This window comes from Furipterus horrens, unplaced genomic scaffold (genome assembly GCF_987537825.1).
Source record: "Furipterus horrens unplaced genomic scaffold, mFurHor1.1.pri manual_scaffold_1, whole genome shotgun sequence".
Lineage (NCBI taxonomy): Eukaryota > Metazoa > Chordata > Mammalia > Chiroptera > Furipteridae > Furipterus > Furipterus horrens.
Genome location: NW_028327171.1, coordinates 169,359,791 through 169,381,647, shown reverse-complemented (window position 1 = coordinate 169,381,647; position 21,857 = coordinate 169,359,791). Strand labels below are relative to the sequence as shown.

At 39.7% G+C, this 21,857-nt stretch overlaps 1 protein-coding gene across 1 annotated transcript in view; it reads left to right on the top strand.

Annotated features, from left to right (window-relative positions):
• The first annotated feature begins 1,809 nt into the window (after nucleotides 1-1,809).
• Nucleotides 1,810-21,857, top strand: part of CHN1 (chimerin 1) — a 161,899-nt gene continuing 141,851 nt past the window's right edge. The window contains exons 1-2 of the mRNA XM_090280829.1: nucleotides 1,810-1,923; nucleotides 2,054-2,249. Coding sequence (XP_090136955.1) covers nucleotides 2,231-2,249 — 19 coding nt within the window. The 5' untranslated portion in view covers nucleotides 1,810-1,923; nucleotides 2,054-2,230. The remainder of the gene's footprint in view (nucleotides 1,924-2,053; nucleotides 2,250-21,857) is intronic.

The following is a 21,857-nucleotide window of genomic DNA, read 5'->3' as shown; positions in this document are numbered from 1 at the left end:
GTTTTTGGTGAGTGTATGGATGCACACAAGCATTTATCCAGGAAGAGGGACAGAATTTTCGTTAGAGCCTCAAGGGGAAATTAGGTCCCTTCGACCTTCTTTGGTTGAAGACCACCGGTTGAGATAGTAAATGATTCTTTAGTTTCTGATTTATCTGGTTGCAGAGCAGATCAGCAGCAGTCTTTACATGGTTATAAATCTGTCTCACAAACCCTTCTGGAGTTTCTCATTTATCTTCATGAGTTGTGTGTTTGTAATTTTTCATGAGCAGAAAGGCTGTTCAAAATCAGGAGTCCTTTTCATTAAAGGTTGGAAATTCAGAGGATTTCAACATTTATTTTGATAGTAGAGGCTAAAGTAGAGCCATTTACTACATCAGAAATTTCAAGCATGTAGCATCTCACACATTTGCCCATTCATGTTGAATTATTTTACGATTTTTTTTTTCTCAACTGGCATGAAACAAAAGGCTTGGCTCCTCCTTCCAATCCACTTTTCTTTTTCTTTTGATGTTTGAGTCAGCTGTGAAATGATGATGAATTAACTGTGGTTTATTTGAAGTAGTAATTTTCATTTTTATAACGATTTTGATCCTCAAGATAAATGTAAGCAATTTATATACTATTCTTAAAAGAATTAGTTGAAAATTAGAGAGAAGGGGAAAATGACATTAGGGAATTTGAGGACTGGAAGAGGAAAGATGCACATAAGAAGAAATAGGAACCAAAGACAAAAACTACATCATTAGATGTGGAAATAGTATCAAATCCCTAAGCAGAGACACAAGAAAAAAAAGGAGGAATTTTTAAAACGGTAAACAGATATAGCAACTAGAGAATACTGGATTTTTTTTTTTTTAATACAGTAAATGAAAGCGACAAAAAAAATCATAACGGCGCTTTTCAAGAACATCTTTTGGCTGATAATCTCAAGGCGGTACTTGGCTTCTCCTTAATTAAGGCAGAGACAGAGGCCAGTAGAGAACATCACAGAAAGACGGTGTTGCCAGTGATTCTCAGATAAATGCCAAAAGCTCAGGGGAACAATCTTTTGTGGTAAAGGAGAAATGACAATCACTGAGAAATGTTGATTTTTTTTCCCTGAGACAGTATCAAAGGGGTCTAAAGTAAAAGGAAGAAAATTAGGTTTAAACATTGACCTTGTAACAATTTATTTTCAGTAATCCCAGGCGCTTCGTAACCGATTCCTGTTGCTTTAGATATGACGGGCAATCTGAACGGAACTACTAGTGGCCCCTTAAATCCAAATGGAAAGGAAAATGACATTCAATGCCTCTTTTGGTTCGACTCCAGGCTCCCTTCCCGAGTCCCGAGTCTTGTAACTTCAGATCACAGGCCCTAGAATCTCCGTTAACCGTTAAGGGCGCCACGGGAGAGACATATCCTCAAACGACCCCTATCCCCAGATGACCCTGGCTGGGTCCCTGTATTTATGGAGCATGTTCCCGTGACTCTCCCTCTTTCGAGTAACAGCTCGTTTTTTTCCTCTCTGCGCTTCCTCAAATCCCATTCAAGAAAGGCACCTGGGACTTCAGCTAACATGTACACCGCCCCCACCCAAGCCAGGACCCTGGAGATTGCTTCCCGGGCAGCGCACGCAGCTGGCCAAAGCTGGTCTCAGCCCTGGACAGGAGGGGCGCGCGCCCCCGAACCCCCGCGCGCGCCCGTTGCCATGGGAACGCACTCAGCTCTGCCGCCGGAGGGGGAGGCAGGAGGAGGCGCGGCGGCAGATCCAGGGGGAGACGCTATCGCAAGATGGCGTCTGCGAGGCCGCGGGATGCGGAATGAGCGCGCCCAGCCGGGGGCTCTGCAAGGCTGCTCCACTCCGCGCCGCCGCTGCCGCCACTGCGGCGCCGCCTCCCCGCCTGCCACTGCGCCGCGGCCAAGCCTCCCCGCCTAGCAGGTACCACCGCCCGCGCGCGCTCCGCGTAGTGCACGGATGGCAGTGACAAGTGCCAGGTCGCCGGGGGCTAGCGGGTCTACCCCTATCCGGCTTCGTTTGACAATAACGCGTAAATAACTTTTTCTTGCAGCGGTCCCTCGCGTCCCGGCCTGCGGCTTCCCTGCGCGCCGACGACCCCACCACGCCCCTCTGACTCCGGACTCTCTTCGAGGTGTGCGCGCCGCGGTCAATGCGGTGATCTCTGGTCGGCCTGGGAGGAGCGCGTGGAGTGGCAGGCAGCAGCAAGCAGTTGGCGAGCGCCTTTACAATGGCCCTGACCCTGTTTGGTAAGTGCAGCCCTCCGCCCGCACCGCCGCAGGTGGGCCGCGCCCCAGAGCTCGGGGGCGGGGGTCTGGGGCGTCCGGGGCGCCCGGGGCGGGGACACTGTGCGCGGTGTCTGGAGCGGGCCAGGACCGGGGAGTTGGGGCGCCCGGGGCGCCGGGCTCGCTCCCTCGCGCCTCTCCCATTGTTTCCTCTCCAGGCAGGGCCGATGGGCGTGTGCTCCCCTGGCCAGTTCTGGGATGGAAGACTCAGGTCCTGGGTGTTTTGTAAACGGAGGATTCTCTTAAGATGCCAACTTGGGAGCGAAGTTGGTTGTTTCCAAACCTACGTTTCTCAAGTCGACAAATAAAGATCGTGGAAAGTTTATTTATCTTGACCAAGATGTCTGTGCATCGCAACCCCTCTAGAATTACCAAATGCGTGTGTTGATGCCTGTTGGATTTTGGACTGGGTATATTCCGTTGGGAGCTAGAATAAATGGTGAACTTAATATTTGTTAAAATTGAAAATGTTTGCTCTAACATGACAGCAGACAGAAGAAAGTTGGTTACTGGAAGTAAGTAGTCTCAGGAGAGTATCTTTGAGTATTTCAGGAAAGAAATGTTATTTCTGTGATGTAATTACTGCAACACTATTGTTTCAGTGGTTCACTTTAAGGTTTTTTTCTTTTTCTTTTAGAGTCAGCAATGACAATGGGTTGGAAAAAAGAACAGAAAGTACAGTTCTTTCCTTTTACAGAAACAGATTATGGTACATATGTATCTTGCTCTCAGAAAACTCAATACACATAGTATGTGCAAATTTAGATGTTCAAAGTATTCAGGTTTTCAAAGAAACAAAGTACAATGATATACAACTGATAGCTACAAGGACAGTCTTAGTAAATTAATCACAATATCAATTTTCCAGTTATATTTTAATGATGCCATTTGATCAAGCATCACATACCACAAATGCCTTTTGATGTAAATACTTAAGAGTGAATTACACAGCTGGAATCAGAGTTACTTATATTTAACCATCTTATTTTATAATTAAATTTAGACCCAGAGAAGTTTGATCGAGATTATATGGCCTTTTTGTGGCAAAACTGAGCCTAGAACATAGTTTGCCATTGTTTAGTCAGGGGCAATGTGTACTTTGTGCAAATACCCACCATACAGAAATGACATTTCTTATTTGGTGTGGGTTCTCTGTAGGTGCTTTAAAACATGTTTCTACTTTCTCTGAAAGAAATAATAAAAATCTCACTGTTGTTTCTCAGTGCGCTGTATCTAGTACGTGTTATTTAGAAGCATTTCCTTAAGTGTGGGCTTCTTTTTGTACAGAGTTAAAAATGATGGAAGGTTTTACTCATAATTATTTTATTTTGAAGAAACATTTATCTTATACTATTGTAGCTAATACATAAGAGAAAGATTTCCAGGAGTATATTTCTCTTTAAAACTATTTTTGACTAAATTTATTGTCCTTCGTGAAGAGATAGTCTGCATTTTCAAGGTTTGTTTTCAAAGGTTATGTTTACAAATTAACCACTTTTAGAATACTGAATTCCTTGATGAATAAAACAGATAAATCAAGGAGTATGTGATAAGGCTCTGAAAAGGATTCCTAAATTGTTAAACCTTTAACTCCTGAAATGGAGATGAGGAAAGGAAGATTATGGAATTTGACCTTTAGAAGAAGGTATGAGAAACCAGCCCCTCTCCTCGGAGTGAAAGAAATACTTTAAAATTTTAAAGTTACCTTGTGAGAAAATATAAATTAGTTTACAAAATCCAATTTGGTTACATTTTTTTAAGAACGTTTGTTGCTCTGTTATGAAGCAAAGTACACCTGTGTGCAGAGGCTATTTTTTCAGTAATGACAGAGCAGCAGCTGCTCTCAAAAGTGTGGCTGCACCCACCCATCAGTCATCTGAGATGTCTGTTAAAAATGTTTGCCAAGAGACCCACAGCATCTGCCTTTCTGGGGGAGGGGCATGTAAAAGAACTGCCCCGTGATGCTTATGTTCACTTGAGTTTGAGGACCATTGTATTAAAGGTATATACTGGGTTTCCTTAAACTTGCCCAATTCAGAGTAGCTTTTGTATATGTTAAGAGCAGTTCTCAAGGATTAGAAGAAATGGACTTTATTTTAGATATTACTACTATTAAACTAGTTGGTCTTAGAAATACCTCCTGTCCTTTTTTATTTACTCTTAATAAGCCATTTACAACAGAGGAGCAGTGAGATAATAAAGTTCTGTGAGATGGTGGTAAAGAGAAGGAAGGATACAAGAAACTAGTTAATGTGATTTCGAAGTCATCAAAGTCAGATCTCAGTAGATTTCTATGTGAGCCTCCCCAAAGTAAACATTGTGTATCTTGTTTATGTTGGTTGGTTAAGTCACTTTGCGTGGATTGCTGTAGTAAAATACCATAAACTGGGTGGCTTACACAACAGACTTGTATTTCTCACAGTTTGAGAGGCTGGGAAGTCCAAGACCTCGAGCGGTACCAGCTAATTCACTTCCTGGTGAGAGCCCTCCTCCTGGCTTGCAGACATCCACCCATTTTCTTTCTCTGCACATCCTGGAGAGAAAGGGAAAGCAAGCTCCCGTCTCTTTTTAAAAGGACACTAATCCCATCATGAGGACCCCACCCTCATGACATAATTAATCTTTACCTCTGAAAGTCCCTGTGTCCAAATGCTATGTGGCATTGGGGGTTAGGGCCTCAGCATATGAATTTGTAGAGGTATACAATTCAGTGGGCCCCTGGCTGGTTTGGCTCAGTGAATTGAGCGTCGGCCTGCGAGCTAAGTGTCGCTGGTTCGATCTTCCAGTCAGGGCACATCAGAGAAGGAAAACTCTGACTCCAAAAAACCTCCGCTGCCTTGCGGCATAACTCTTCAGGGGAAAGGCTAAGGGAGTAAACCCCGACAGAAAATCCGGAGCCGGAGTCCCTAAGGCGGTTTGACGTTGTAGTCAACACCGGCAACTCCTGCGGCGCACCTGAAGTCAAGCTGTATTGACTCCGTCTTTCCCTTGGACCCTTCAGCTGCGAAGAGAGGGGGGGTCTGCTGCATGGGCAACAGCAGACCCTCCATATCACCCTGCCCAGGCTCTGTAGCTTCAGCTTCACTGGAGAGGACACTCCAGCGTCATCGCAAGATGTCGATTCAACACGGGAGGAGACAGATAACCGTGTCACTCCCGAGTCGGACTGCACAACCATTCTCGGCGGTGCAGATAGACTCTTAAGAAGCTACACCATCGTCTCTCGAGACGGACGGCTGCCAACGGGGACAATTCAGTGGCCAGCAGCCAGCAGTAGAACCTAGTGTTTTTGCTTTGTGTTTTATGTCGTCATCCAAGTTTTTTATAATTGTAAAGAGTGTTCTTTTTATAGGAAGTTAGTGAAAGTTAGCTTCATTTTAAAGGAGGAGAGCCTCTAAAATTACCTACTACAATTTTACATTTATATACATTGAATTTGTTTCACTTAAGTGTGTTTTAGGATGTTAGTAAAATAATTGTCAAGTTAAGCTGAATAGCGAAGAATGTGTTATCACTTGTGTACAGTATTAATCACCTCCTTGATGCTTAAAAGGATATTTTTTTAACTATATATTTTTGATTAAATTGTTACAATAGTTCCAATTTTTTCCCCTTTGCTCCCCTAAATGGATATTTTTAATGCAAGTTTCTGCTTTACTCTATTATAGAAGAACCAGACCCAAATCCTTCCTGATTTTACAGTCTCATTTGGAAGTTGAAAATGTGCATTTTTGAAGGTTCAGGTAGTTTCAAGAATTTTTATTAACTTTTCAGATGAACCCACTCCTCAGTCATCATCATCAATAGATCATTTTTAAATCCTCATATAAAAAAAAATCCAAATGTAGTTCATACTCTGCTTACTCACCTTGCTTATTCATTAAACAAACATCTAGAGCAGTGTACAAGGCATGGTCCCTTTTAGAATTCACATTTCAGAACTATAGTGCTTGCACCTAACTGCCTAATTCCATGTAACCTTTGTTAGAACTTCCCTGAAAGAGAAACACATGTTCTCTAATAATTGCTGGGCTCTAAGGAAAGCCTCAGATCATCTAATTTAGGAATTTTTAGCTGCTGTGACTGACAGAACACCCTGATTGGCTATGCCAGTAGAGCCCTAGTTGACAGATCCGGGTGGAAAAGCAACCTCCAGGTCACCCCCAGGCAGGAATTTCTGTCATTTGTAGCTAAGTGAGTCTGTGAACTACAGCACAGACCGAAAGATGAGATTGGTTACAGTCCAGCTAGACTGGCTGAACCCTGAAAAACTCTTCTCTGTGTGGCAGAAGTAGCTCTGGTGTTGCCCCCTCACCCCCTTTTCCTTTTTCCTCTCATTACCATATCATCACCATCATCACTGCTATAGGTCACTTCTCATACTTGGGATTTCACTGAAATTCTTACCTTCTTTCCTCAGACTCTTCTACTGCCATGGAAACCTTTCATTATGCTACTTCAGTTGGCATCTGTCACTACCCTGCCACACTGGCTGTGTCCTCTTTGCAGCGATCCTTTGGAGCAGTTCAGTGGCAGTGGTGTGTTCTTTGTGATGCACTAGAAAAGTTTCTGATTGCCCATGACTGTCCTGTGCTCAAATGTATTTTTAAAAAGACAAGTCAACTATGCATTTTCAGTATGACTGACTTGACCAAAAGCTTAATTTTATAGGCAATTCCCACTTGAGTACACTCTCTGCTGGTATTTTTCTTTTCTTCTTTTTTTTAGATGTTGCTCACCAAAGCATATGAGAGGGAGTTACCTAAGCAGCAAGGCGGTCTAATGGTGAGAGCCCAGCTAGTTTCTTAGACTGTTTCATGGTTTCAGCTATCATTAAAATCACCATTCTTATTTAAGTACTTGTCCACATTCCTTTTTTTCCCCTGCTGGTGTCATAAACTTATTATTTCAGCTTTAAAAGTTTTCCTTAATATTTGGAGGTGTGGTCCTGTGTAAAAGAGATAGAAGAATTACAGTAGCTATAACTGATAGTCACAGTCTGCGTACAAGGAATATTGGTAATGTAGTCTTTTGAGTCACATCTGTCCCTGCAAATAACCAACCTATAAAACAGACTAATCTTTGAAGATAGAAGATAGTGATGTGTGTAATTATACAAATTTTACATATTTGTCAAGAAAAGTTTCTTCTACATCAGAATTTCTCAGCCTTTTAAAAAAAAAAATTACTGCATAAGGTGCCTTTTAGACATTTTTCTTAATTGTTCTCTATGCTCTCCATGAAACTTTAATATAATCAGAGATATACTGTATTATCTGTTTACAGACTATGTATATCTGCTTTATGCATAACAATAATACTTTTTTTTTTTTTACTCCCAAAGGTTAATTTTTGCTCCCTTGAGGGTATTATTACCACCCGTTAAGAATGCATGCTTTAGACTAATCTGTAGCAATGGTAAGAGAATTAGGCAGAAAAATATTGTTTGGTTGTGCTTTGTATGTCATATAGTTATAGTTCTGAAGGAGTGACATTTGTACAATAAATTAAACATTTTTCATCAGATTGGTTTAACCTCAGAATTAACAGGTTACTATGATCTTGAGAACAGCCCTAACAAAGAGCTCCTTTTGAGGTTGGGGTGTGTGTAGCTTTTCTCAAAGTCCCTCTAGTAATAATCGTTGGCGGCGGCAGCCGTCCGTCTCGAGAGACGATGGTGTAGCTTCTTAAGAGTCTATCTGCACCGCCGAGAATGGCTGTGCAGTCCGACTCGGGAGTGACATGGTATCTGTCTCCTCCCGTGTTGAATCGACATCTTGCGATGACGCTGGAGTGTCCTCTCCAGTGAAGCTGAAGCTACAGAGCCTGGGCAGGGTGATATGGAGGGTCTGCTGTTGCCCATGCAGCAGATCCCCCCTCTCTTCGCAGCTGAAGGATCCAAGGGAAAGACGGAGTCAATACAGCTTGGCTTCAGGTGCGCCGCAGGAGTTGCCGGTGTTGACTACAACGTCAAACCGCCTTAGGGACTCCGGCTCCGGATTTTCTGTCGGGGTTTACTCCCTTAGCCTTTCCCCTGAAGAGGTATGCCGCAAGGCAGCGGAGGTTTTTTGGAGTCAGAGTTTTCCTTCTCTGATGTGCCCTGACTGGAAGATCGAACCAGCGACACTTAGCTCGCAGGCCGACGCTCAATCCACTGAGCCAAACCAGCCAGGGTGCTCTAGTAATAATAATACCCTTTGATATGGGTAACTGATGTTTTCTCAATCTTATATAAAGTATCAGTAACAGTACGTTTAAGAACCTTTATTATTTATCTGTAATATATAAAACTAAATAAGTTATTGAACTGCCTGTGCAAACAGAATGCAAGACAAGTTCTGGAGCCTGGCATTACAACCAAATTTCCAGTCATAAACCATTCTTATGTAGAAAGTGATTCCTGTAAACTTGGATTTTTATTTATTAGTGTAATTTTACTCTCCTTAAAAAAACAGAATAGGAAGAAACTAGGAAAACAGGATAGTGTGACCATATTTTACATTGAAAAGTCATATTGATATGGTATTTGTCTTTCTCTGACTGCCTTATTTCACTTAGCATAATATTCTCCAGTTTCATCCATGCTGTCGCAAAGGGTTCAGTTTTTCTTTTTTACAGCTGAGTAGTATTCCATTGTGTAAATGTCCCATAGTTGTTTTATCTACTCATCTACTGATGGATACCATATGATTTTGCTCATATGTGGAATCTAATGAACAAACTGAACTAACAAGGAAAATGGGGACAGACTCATAGATGGAGAGCAGAATGACAGCTAGTGGTGGGGAAGTGAGGGGGTGGAAGGATTGAGCAAAAAGGAGAAAGGACTCATGGACATGGACAACAGTGGTGACTGCTGGGTGTAGGTGTATAAGGGGACTAAATAGTAATGGAAAAAAATGAAGGTTAAGTCAAAAAAAGAAAAGCCATATTGAAAAAAAATCTGAGAAAGTAAAGTTACAAATATACATTTTTAATTTGGCTTTTTATTTTTAAAAACAGAGTGAGTACTTTGTGGATATACTGAAAGTGACTACACTGTATACTTTAAAAGGGTAAATTTTATGGTATGTGAATTATATTTCAATATATGCTGTTACTAATAAAAAAAAAATCCCCTGAGGAGATTAACTAGAAGGAAAATTTTCTTAAAATGTAAAAAACAGAAAGTACCATTTTTAAAAGAGTGGTTTAGTATCCAGGAACCTTTAGGATATTTCATCGTGTTATTAATTTTTTTTCCTTTTATTCCCCAAGGAATAAAAAAACAAAAGTAAAAATTGATAGGATAAAAGTGCCTCTCCCTGTTTGAATTGTTGTTCTACATTTAGGAAAGTCAGCTCTTCTCGGAAAGAGTTAATTCAGATGATTGAGGGATGGGTGGGAGAAGGAAAGAGAAGTCAGGCCAGGCCTGTGGCCAGCTGCAGAGTGGCTGGCAAAGGGCCACCTCATTGTGTTTCATCCAGCTGCACTGAACGCTGTTCCTTTCCCTTTCCACTCTGACCTTTTACCTTTGAATTTCATGGGACTTCATGGTGTAAAGCAAGCAGAAGAAAGATGTAGTCCGAAATTTATCTCTGCTTTGTTACATTTTTATGATCACAAACTTGACCTTTTATTAACTGAATGGGTTCTCTTCTTTAAACTGCTAATTGTTCCTGGTTTTCCCATTCCTGCCATTAGCACATATCTTCAGCCCATATAGTATGTGCGCCTTTATATTGGTCTTTGTGGTTGTTCTTCATCTCTTTAATGGCCGTGCAATTAGTTTGTCAGGGATGATTTTGGGATTTGAAGTGACTTGTGCTGGTAGGACAGGTGACAGGTGAGCGGTGTAGAAGTGCATTTGAAGGGTATGTGCACATCTGTCTAACCAAACCATTTCCCCTGCAGGCCTTCCCTGGTGAATACATTGTACACTGTTATTTTAAAATTAAATCATGATTTTTAGCATGATACCTATGAGGGATAATATGCTAAATATACATACTTGAAAGAATAATTTTAACTTATGGACTGAAGATCTTAAAGTAATAAGACAGGGCAGGCCTTTTGACTCAGGGAGCTGCATCATAAGACAAAAGAAAGTGGCAACAGTATTTATTGAGAGGCTGGGGCATTACTGAGAGGAACCATAGTGGGTATAAAAGCTCAGTATCTAAGCACAGAACAGTGTAAAAGCACAGCACATTCGGGATTGGGGAGGAAGTGGGTGCTACCATAGAGTGGGAGAAGGAAGTAAAAACAAATGTACTATTTCACAATGTTTTGAAGATTAGCTCTGAGGCTTGGTATGTGTTTTTCTATTTTTTTATTTGTTTGCTCATCTTTTCAATGAATTTTTGGGGCCTAATCTGTGCCAGGTGTATAGTAGTTCCTGTCCTCAGGGAACTTATATTTCCAGTGGAGGAAGACAGACTATATATATATATATAATGTGCTTGGTGTTTGGTGCTATGAAGAAAAATAAAGCAGGCTGAAGGGGGATGGGGCTAACTGTGGCAGAGTGGTCAGTGATAACCTCACAGCTAAGGTGGATTTTGAGCAAAGACTGAAAGGATGTGGGGGAATGAGTCCTGTATGAAATAGGGAACAGGCTTTGAGGCATGGCGTGCTGGGCCATTTTGAGGACTAAAAAGAATGGCAGTGTGGCTGGAGTGGAGTAAGCCGTGATGATGAGGGGAGAGAGGTAGGAGATGAGGACAGAGGGCTCCCTGGGGGTGGAGGAATGTGGGGGTCACAGATTATGTAGGACTCTATAAACCATGGTAAGGACCTCAGGTTTTATTCTGAGATGGGAAGCTCTTGGAGGATACTTCCTCAGCATGTAGTGCAGAGGAAAGGGCTTGGTTTTTGGAGTAAAAGAAGCTACCTTTAATCCTTTCTCTGCCAAGTGTCAGCTATGTGTCCCAGTCTCATTTTCCTCATGTGAAAGTGGGGCTATTAATTCTCTTGTTCACACAGAAATAAAGGAAACCATGTACATAAGGTCCTTATTACAGTGGTTGAAGATACATAGTAGGTAATACTGTCACTAATTGTTATTATAAATATTGTCAAACATCCAAGATGACAGCAGAGTTTCTCCATTTCTTTATTACACAAGTCTGTTGACTTACTTGAAAAAGTAGTTTTGCAGTGTTTCTGTTTATGTGTGTGGCTGAAGTCACGCTACGTGCCGTTGTCGACTGTGTCTGAGAATTCTCTGGTGGAGATATGCAACGGAGACCAGATACACTTCTGATGCTTTCCACTGCGCTCTGAAAATGTTAAAAACGCACTGGGTACTAGGCAATGCTTACTTTTCCTTTGGGAGGTAATCTAGAATATAATCAGATTTAGCCTCTGCCCTCAATGGCACTTAAAATATATCAAGAACTGGATGCTCAAGGCCTGACATGTAGTGGGTGCTCAGTCCAAGTTTACTGAGTGAATGAATGAATGAACATACAACAATGGACTATATCACTCTATATACTTAGCCTGTGAATAACCTCGACTCTGTTTAAACAGTTGCCTTCACTTGACTTTTTTCTCCTTTATTATTTTGGGTTATTCTTGCTTATTATGTTAAGAGTCCATAAACGGAAACTTAAACCTGCCTCTTAGAAACTGGTTAGTCTAACAGTTCACTTCCTTACTTAAAATCTTCCAATGAGTCCCCATCACCGTTCAGATTAGGTTCAAATTCCCTTGCTTGCAGAGAAGGCTGTGAACCTGACGGGCCTCATCTCTTACTCTCCTTTCCCGGCGGCTGTGCCTCAGCCATACTGAACTGCCTCTACATTTCCAGAAGGGACTGTATTCTATGTGCGTTTGGCACTGTCATCTCCCAAGCCTCTCTTTGCTCTCTCACCACTGCACATCTGGGCAAAACTCAGCTTGAATAGTTGTCTCTTCTAAGTAGTCTTTTTGAGTTATACCTTTTTGGCTTCCATAGTGCCCTATACATGTCTCTGCCCCACCACTTGTCATGTGCTGATTTAATGGTTAGTTTATATTCTCTTGTCTTCTCCTTTAGGTGGAGTTCCCGAGCGGGAAAGCTGTGGACGTCATCTTTGTACATTTAACAACTGTCAGTGTCTGGTGCACACCACCTGCTCAGTAAACACTTGAATGAATGTTGGATATTTCAGTAGTCTACTATATTTCTTAAATTTGGGAGTTAATTTTAAGGCCCAAATCCATATGATACACACCTTTTATTTTTTCATTATTTTTTGGTTCATTTGTTTGTTCATTTTTTTCATTCAGTAAATGTGCCATTATATCATCCCTTGCTTCCATACTTTAATATGGATTCCCCAACTGGAAGCTCAGAAAGCCTTGATTAAATGGAAATCTCTCTGGGAGCAGATTCTTTGAGGTTTAGCTATCGTATTACTAACCACCAGCAGATGTTTCTAAATTATTTGGCATAATTAGATAACAAATTCCACTTCATTAAACTATTGTTCCTTTTCATTTCAGTGTTACAAAGGAATCCCACATAAATTAGCTTGGTTTGTTCATGTTTTACCCTCACAGTAGGGAACATAATCAAACTGAATAGGAATTCAATATGTAAATGGCTAACTTAACCTTTTAGAAGTCTGAAAATAAAAACAATATAATCTTTCATAATAAATGTCTGTGCTATATGAACATTCCCATTAGTTTTCATGTTTATTAGGAGAGCAGATATAAACAAGAGTTTAATTATTCATATTTTTAAGTGAATAAAAAAATTTGTGTTACTTATTAATAGCTCTCATTGTTTGAGAAAGAATTTGAAGTGGTTTACAAAAAGGTGCAATGCAGGAGGATTGAAAGCAATAAGCCTGGGAATTCCTTTTTCTCCATCTTCCTCTCCTGTGGATCATTTTCCTTAGGTCACAGCCTGCTTTCCTATGCTGTGTGAGAAAGCCTTTCCTCTGCCTCGGAACCCTCTCAAGCACCATCCTGAGTGAGTCATGGCCCCTCCTTACCAGAGGCTTCTTGAGAGAGCTTTCGATATGCCCCCCTTCCCTTCCTGCATCCTTGCACTTCAGCCCTGTCTACAGCACCTCTTCCCAGCCACTGTGCTTTATCATCGTTATTCATGAGGCATGTGGGAATGTCATCAGCTCTAGTGGAAAGAAAGATGGGCAACTGTGAAACAAACAAAAAAAATGTTTTGACCCTTGTTAGAACAACAGGGAAGACTTCATTCAAGACTATTGCAGATGTCAATGCTTTTTCGAGAACTAACCTCCCTTTCTCACATGGGAATGTATGGATTTTCAACACGGGCACTGTGCGGATGATTCCCAAGTCTCCACCTCTAGCTTCGCCCTTCCATACCCTCTGAATCTCTATCAGTATATCCTGCAGACACTTCAGGCTCCATGTGCTCCCAGCCCCCAGTCCTTAGTGTGTGTTCTACCATCTCCTCTTCCCTTGCCTCTGATGTCCAGTAGCTGCTAAGTAACTCTTGCATCTAACAGTAGCTTTGCAATAGTTTCCACATCGATTTCTTTCTCTGTATTTCCAACTCTCGCTCTGCCCTTCCTTTTAGTACTGCCATTGTGCCACCTCCCTACCCCTCCTCTGCTCCTGCCGCCCATCCGAAAGGAAGCTTTTCATCTTCTAAATTCTTGATCATTTTGTCTGTGAATCTCCCATGACATCTGTCAGTGTGCTCCTTTCACAGGAGTTGTGTATATCTTGATCATATCTTTTCTAGGCTGATGGTTTCTGTAGGGTAAGATTTCTTCCTTCTCCTTTCTGTACTCCTTGCTCGGTGCAGTGTTTCACACATAATAGGTACTCAAAAAATATTTCAGTGAATAAAATAGTTCTCATACTGTAGTACTTCTCTAGTTTAACAATTCCCAGGGCAGAAATATAGAGCATTCTTTAATTTTTTCTACAACTTTGTAATGCTTTAACCAAGATAATAGTAGTTAACATATCTCAAAACTCATTTATTGTTTTTGTTGCCTAATGATTCGTTTTCATTCTTTAAAGAAAGAAATACATATATTCCTGCAATATCGCTGCATGTCAAGGGGAGGTATATCATTTACTTTGGGAGTGGTTGCTTTTATCAGCCTGACTCTTTTCAAAATTTTCTGGCGAAATTCTGGTTGGATTTATACTGCTTTATATTCTGTAAAAAGCCTCTTCATCCTTCATTCAACTTTTAAAGCAGAGGAGAGGGGACACTAGACAGTATCTGCAGATGCAGGGCTTGTTAATCCTGGTTGATTTGCTTGTCCCTTAGCGTGGCCTGTGTCCAGTGTTCGCCTGAAAACAAACTTCTTCGTCAGGCCATTAGCAGGAGATGGTAAAGTGAAGCCCTTCCTTGTTCCAGCGGATATTTGCATATTATCCCTCAGTTTGGAAACTGTCTTATGAAATGTTTCTAAAGTTGCTGAATAGACGTCACCAAGCAGTGAAGCAAAAAGCTCATGCTAAATATTGTTTTCCAGAATGTACTGAAACCCCAAAAGATGAACTCAGTGGCGCTTACAGGACATTTCATATATTGCTAATAATACTTCATTTAATTGAGAAAAAACATTTGATTAAATTGACTCTACTTCCTGTAAGTTGTTTTTGGTGATACTACCTATTTATTTAAGTCTTTGGATGGCATTTGTTAATATTCTCAGATTCGGATGTTATCTCATTATATACATGTGAAAAATCTGTAAAGATGAGAACCATAAAAACACAAAACACAATTCATGTTTTTTTCCCCTTCATCATAATGTTTAAAAGTTAACTAGAGACTTTAGGTTATATCCCTTGAGTGAGAAAAGATTCTCAACTTGGCAGTTTGCTCTTTTGGTTGAAGTTAAAAGGATATTATTTCAAAAGAACAAGAAAAAGGAACACAATGCATTAATCATACAGTAGTAAAAAGGAAGGAGGAAACAAACGTGGCTTTACAGTAAGGAGACTTGTAGAATACTTAGAAGCCTGTCAGCCTGACTTTTCAAGCAGACGGCTCCGCAGCTCTGGGACAGCCTCTGCGCCGCCCTCTCCCCCAGCGGCTGCGCTTCTGTGTCTCCAGACAGAGGAGCTCTTGCGCTTTCTCTTGCTGATCAGAACTATTTTTCCTTTCATCTTGTTTTTCAACTACAGTAATTGATTGGCCTTAGGGAAAATAGAGGCATTTGAAAAATTTTTAATGATTTCTCACAATTAATTTAATCAAAAACTGATAAAAAATATTTCAACAGAAAATGTCCAACATTTTCAGGTGTTATAATAAGCTATTTTCTGTTACCAGGGCAGAAGGGAAATTAATGTAAAGTGTATCAATATTAGATCATTTGCAGAAAAAAATCTGTCCCAAGGTAGTTTATTTTTTTCATTAGTAAGGTTACATTTAAAATGAGTATGCAATTCTAATATGTTGTTTATATGTACTTTTAGTTGCCATTACTAGATGGCAAAAACCCTGGCTGGTTTGGCTCAGTGGATTGAGCGTCGGCCTGCGAGCTAAGTGCCGCTGGTTCGATCTTCCAGTCAGGGCACATCAGAGAAGGAAAACTCTGACTCCAAAAAACCTCCGCTGCCTTGCGGCATACCTCTTCAGGGGAAAGGCTAAGGGAGTAAACCCCGACAGAAAATCCGGAGCCGGAGTCCCTAAGGCGGTTTGACGTTGTAGTCAATACCGGCAACTCCTGCGGCGCACCTGAAGCCAAGCTGTATTGACTCCGTCTTTCCCTTGGACCCTTCAGCTGCGAAGAGAGGGGGGGTCTGCTGCATGGGCAACAGCAGACCCTCCATATCACCCTGCCCAGGCTCTGTAGCTTCAGCTCCACTGGAGAGGACACTCCAGCGTCATCGCAGGATGTTGATTCAACACGGGAGGAGACAGATACCGTGTCACTCCCGAGTCGGACTGCACAGCCATTCTCGGCGGTGCAGATAGACTCTTAAGAAGCTACACCATCGTGTCTCGAGACGGATGGCTGCCGAAAACGAAACGAAAACTAGATGGCAAAGTACAGTTTTAAAAAGTTGACATATTTACCTTTTATCTTAAAACTTAAACAGAAGGCTTATGGAAATATAATTAAAATGCATTTAACTAATAATCCCTAGAGTTAAGAGACCAAGATTTTATAGTAGGTGAATTTTATCTGAGTTTATTTATTAGGAAAATGTAGCAGCTTAAAAAAATATCAAGAAGCACTTATGATTTTTAAGGCAGACTTAGGATTGGTATTATAAACTGAAATGAATGAAGTCTACCATTTTAAACTCTCATGTTCTATATTCAAATCTATTTCCTTAAGTTAATGCATCTGAAACTTTTTCTTAATTATAAAAATATATTGTTAATGCTGAAAACTTTGATCAAGTGGTCCATTTAACACAGTATTTATTACTTCTTTATATATGTCTCTTTTTTAAAGAACTCAAACCAAAGATGAAGTTTAATAGGCTTCATATTTTATTTTCCAGTGCCTTATTATAAAAAGATTCCCTAAGAAAGCTGCTCTAGAAATATTGTCTGTCATATTGTCACCAGGCAACTAAATATAACATGGTAGTTATGTTGTAAGTAATTACTTTTAAAACTCTTAATAAGGAACAAATAATTAGCAATGCTAGAAAAATGCTATGCTCTGGGCTAATTTTATTAAAACAGATGTGAGAGGTTATAGAAATTTCAAATGCTATCAGATCTTAAACGAACTAAGACTTGGCTGCAGTAACGTTCTGTCTTATCTCCCCTCAAGTGCCTAGCCTTTTTGTCCCTTCTATAAAGCGAATGAATGTCAGACGGGAACACAAATCTTCGTTCTTCCAGCCAGTGGTAGGTTTGGGTTTCCCTTTACAAAGCAAAAATTTTTCTCAGAGTTCTGCATCTCAGAACATAGATTTGAAAAGATGAGTATTCTGTAAACCTGCAACAGAAACACTGCTGCATCATCAACCAGTTGCAGAATTGGGATTAAGCACCTTTTAAGTAGAAAACTGGGAAAGTATCCTCAAGCAGTTAATGTTACTCCCTAATATTATAAGACATGAGTTTGGTTGCTATTATGCACATCCCTCCCCACCCCCTCAAAAAAACAGTACCAGGAGAAAGGAAAGAACCCAGAAGAAAAAAAAATAGGGAAGTTAGAAAAGCTGTAAACCAAGGGGCCATAACTCGACTGCCTACAGTGGGCAGATAAATAACATAGACAATAGAGAGTGTTGAGGAATTTCCTAATTTTAAATGTTGGTAATTATCTTGGGCCTTTAAAAAGCACTTGTGGGCCAAAGAAAATACATCTTTTGGCTGGCAGGTGAGGCAACTCCAGGCCACTGTAAATTTAGACTATTAATGTTTTTCTTTGATATTATAGGAAAAATAAAACCATGCTATTTCTAGTCTTTTGTTGTTGATTTATCTTCATGTAACTACTAACTCAATTTGTAAACTTTATTTTGTAAGACACACACACACACTCATGCACACACAGATCTGTGGATGTATCTATTTATTAGTTCTGCTGAATTTTAGAGTTTGATTTAATTTTTATAAACAATGAAGGCCTCTATTTTGCAAGGCAATATACTGTGACTTTGCTACATTACAAAATTAGAATCATTCTAATTTCTCCACTGAGTAATGCTTTTTTGATTCTTTTGGTAATAAGATTATCATGCTTCATTATTGCATTATATATCTCTTTAGCCTAACTCCTGAGAATGTAATAAAGATCAAATATAATGGTTTCACTGTAAGTGATTTAGGAGAAGGATCTTACCTGAAATCCACAAATGCACTTAATTACAGCTATTGGTATTTGGATCCTGGAAAATTAACCTTAGTGAATACTTTGATTTAAATTAAGTAACATTTTGAATATATAATGTGTTTTGAATATAATGATTTACCTGAGAACTGTACTGAATAGAGTGAAAACATTGTCTAGGGAATCCACAAGATGGCGCTTGCTAACTTGTTTCCTCTTTTTCCTCAGTTTAAGGAAATTTGGTAACAATTTGAGAAGGAACATACAAATATTTACATATTTTAAATGTTATTAAAGTTTAGCATTCTAAAGCACTTGACTCCTTAAAATTGATTAGCTTCAGTTTAACATTTTGAAAGTGCTTTTTTTAGTATAGGAGCTAAGAGTCTTTATTGAAGATTTGAAGATTATTTTGAAAACACTGGGATCTACATAATGCTAAGGATTGTTTCCAATCATTTGCCTTTAAATACTTATTTTTAGAGACTATATATGATTTATGAACATGTGGTCTACATGCATAGTTTCTGTATATCTTAAAATACTGCCATTTATAAGGACCTGGCCATTAGTAATTATTCTAAAATAATTGTTTTCTATTTAAAAACATAATTTCTAATTATGAATGAGATTTAATAAGTGGAGCTGTAATGAAGGGCAACAAGAATTTACCCAGTCATGATATGAATTACATTAGGCTTCTTTATTACCCCTGTATGTTTAGTGTTTAATTATAGTAATATTAAGTTTTACATGTTTACTGTTTATATTAAGATTGTTGTATGCAAAGGGAATGATTATAGAAATTATATTGAGGTTGGTAGGGGAAGTTTTATATTCATTTATTGTTTTGTGAAATCCTGCTCACAATTTCAACAAAAAGAGTTATATTCATAAAAGACAGAATCAGAAAGTATATCCAGTAAAATTTAGGGTAAATTAAGTTTAGATCTACAGCATTCTATTGGTTGGATTTTTCTCAGCCTCATCATAAAAGTGGTCAAGCAGTAGATTCAAAGGCATAAACTCAAATAAGAAGGATGAAAGAAACTTTCTGTTGAAAACTAAGACTTTTAAAATGTACATTGAAGCTTATAACCTAATATTTTAGATGGTTGTGAAAATAGTATTTTCACCATTTTTATGAAGGTTTGTGAAGAAATAAGCTATTATGTATGAAGACAAAATCACGAAAGATGTCTTTTTTAAACCAGTCACGGTACCGGCTGCTAAGCTTGTATAATGAATGAGTCCCCTGGGTGGGCTGCACACTGGGCCGGTCCTTTGTTAGCGCGGCCTTTTCTACGTCAAAGGCGCAGTGTTCGGCCTCAGGTTGCCGTCATTTTCATCACACCGTCTTGCACAGGATTTCCTTTAACAAGGCTTATAAAACAGTCTTTAAAGTTTAATCATTTTCATTAAATTTATGTGACCATTGAATGTAAGCTAAATTCGTTTCTGAGCTAAGGAACTTCTGGAGAAACATCAGTCAGGGAAGAGTAACAATGGGGATGTTCACACAGCACACAGGGCTGATTCAGCCATTGGCATCTTTGAATACTGAGAGTTTAGGATTTTATTTTTAAAGTGCCGTGATAGTTTTTCCATTGGTAAATTAAGATTATGGATTCAAGTGGGCCCATTTTTAGTTTTTTTCCCTAGAATTAAATTCTAAAGAGCTTCTGAAAATGAACTGTTCTTTGTGGGTCTTTTCCTTCACATCTTTAGAAAATGTAAATGTGTAATTGTCAAGGAAAGGATTTGTCTCTTCTGTATGTTGGCTGATATTTTCTGAATCTGTGAGTTCTAAAGCTTGATTCTAGGCACAGGTAAGTTTTACTCATTTCTTATTCTAACTTCTTACTGTGCATGTTAAATTTGTGTGTGGGACCTCCCTGAGATTTTTTGGCCCCCAGCCAGTGCTGTCTGAGATAGTCATTGCACCTCCTTACACTTGATCAGTAGAACTACTGACATTTTGCTAAGACCCGTGGAAGTGTAAGGAGCCATAGTTATTTATTACCCAAGGACTTTTTTCAATTTTTAAGTGTAATATATATACAGAAAAAAACAAAACAAAGCACTGCGCATAAGCCTATTACTAAAGTACACAAGTAAATATACAATAAAATATAGAAGTTGTAAGATTGATGAATTATTACAGAGCAAACACACTTGTGTAACTACTGCTCAGGTCAAGAAATAGAACATTACCAGTGACCCAGATAGTCTTCTTCAGAAGCCCTCCTAATCTCTTTTTCTGCCCCCCTGGAGTTTATCACTATCCTGACGTCTAACTCGATAGATTAATTTTGCGTATGCTTTTTCTTTAACAGTGTTTTTTCTTTTTTAGTACTAGTAATGAAATGATTTTTTAATCCTAAAGTCTTGAGTAGAATTCAATTCTACTAAATTATATTACTTTACCTTTATTTTTGAGCATTTCATTGTTCCTGGGGAAGCATTTACTACTATCATATTTGCATTGATTTTCAAGAGCATAACAGATATTTAAGTTTATGAGAAAACTAAATTTGATCTAATTATCACTTGAGAACTGTACAAATTCACTTATTTTCTTTATGATAATATAAGAATTTTAAGTGCCTTACTACAAATAAATTATTCTCCCTGATAGATTGATAAAGCTACATAGAAACTGTTGTCATTTCTCTATGCTTCATGTTGGTTTGAGTCAGATAAGTCTTTTTTCACTTTCCAATGACCTTTTGTTTCCTGAGCTGTAGTTTTCAGCATCGTTGAGGCCCTTCTAACAATGTTAGTATAGTCAAGCTTGCAGGCAGTGTTTTCAACAGAGGCTTGTTCACAGCTGCGTGACATAAATCACTTGGTGTTTTTTGAATAATAAATAATGTTGCTTATTAGAAAGCTGCATCAAGTCTGGAGTTAAACAAAAGAATACTATTTAGATATTTAAAAACAAACCAGCTACCTTTTCATTTTGGTAAACCTGTTGGATGATACCATTTCATGTGTGAGGTATGTTGGGCATTGCCACAGTATTCTTTCTGAGCATGTAGTAGAATTGGGGAAAAAAGAAGTCATACTTATTAAATAAGGACGTTTTAGACAATTCTTTGAAGTGTGGTACAGTATCCCCCACCCCACCTTTCCCTAGTTTGTTACCCACAGTCAACTGAGGTCCAAAAATATTAAATGGAAAATTTCAAAAATAAGCAATTCCTAATTTTTAAAGTGCACATTGGTTTGAGTGGTGTTATGAAATCTCGTGTTGTCCTGCTTCTTCCTGCCAGGGACCTGGATCGTCTCTTTGTCCAGCATCTCCAGGCAGTATATACGTTCCCCGCCCAGTAGTCACTTAGTAGCCTTCTCAGTTATCAGTGCTTGTGTTCAGGTAGCCCTTATTTTACTTAATAATGCCACATTCACATAGCTTTTATCACAGTCGTCGTCGGCAGCCGTCCGTCTCGAGAGACGATGGTGTAGCTTCTTAAGAGTCTATCTGCGCCGCCGAGAATGGCTGTGCAGTCCGACTCGGGAGTGACACGGTATCTGTCTCCTCCCGTGTCGAATCGACATCTTGCGATGACGCTGAAGCTACAGAGCCTGGGCAGGGTGATATGGAGGGTCTGCTGTTGCCCATGCAGCAGACCCCCCCTCTCTTCGCAGCTGAAGGGTCCAAGGGAAAGACGGAGTCAATACAGCTTGGCTTCAGGTGCGCCGCAGGAGTTGCCGGTGTTGACTACAACGTCAAACCACCTTAGGGACTCCGGCTCCGGATTTTCTGTCGGGGTTTACTCCCTTAGCCTTTCCCCTGAAGAGGTATGCCGCAAGGCAGCGGAGGTTTTTTGGAGTCAGAGTT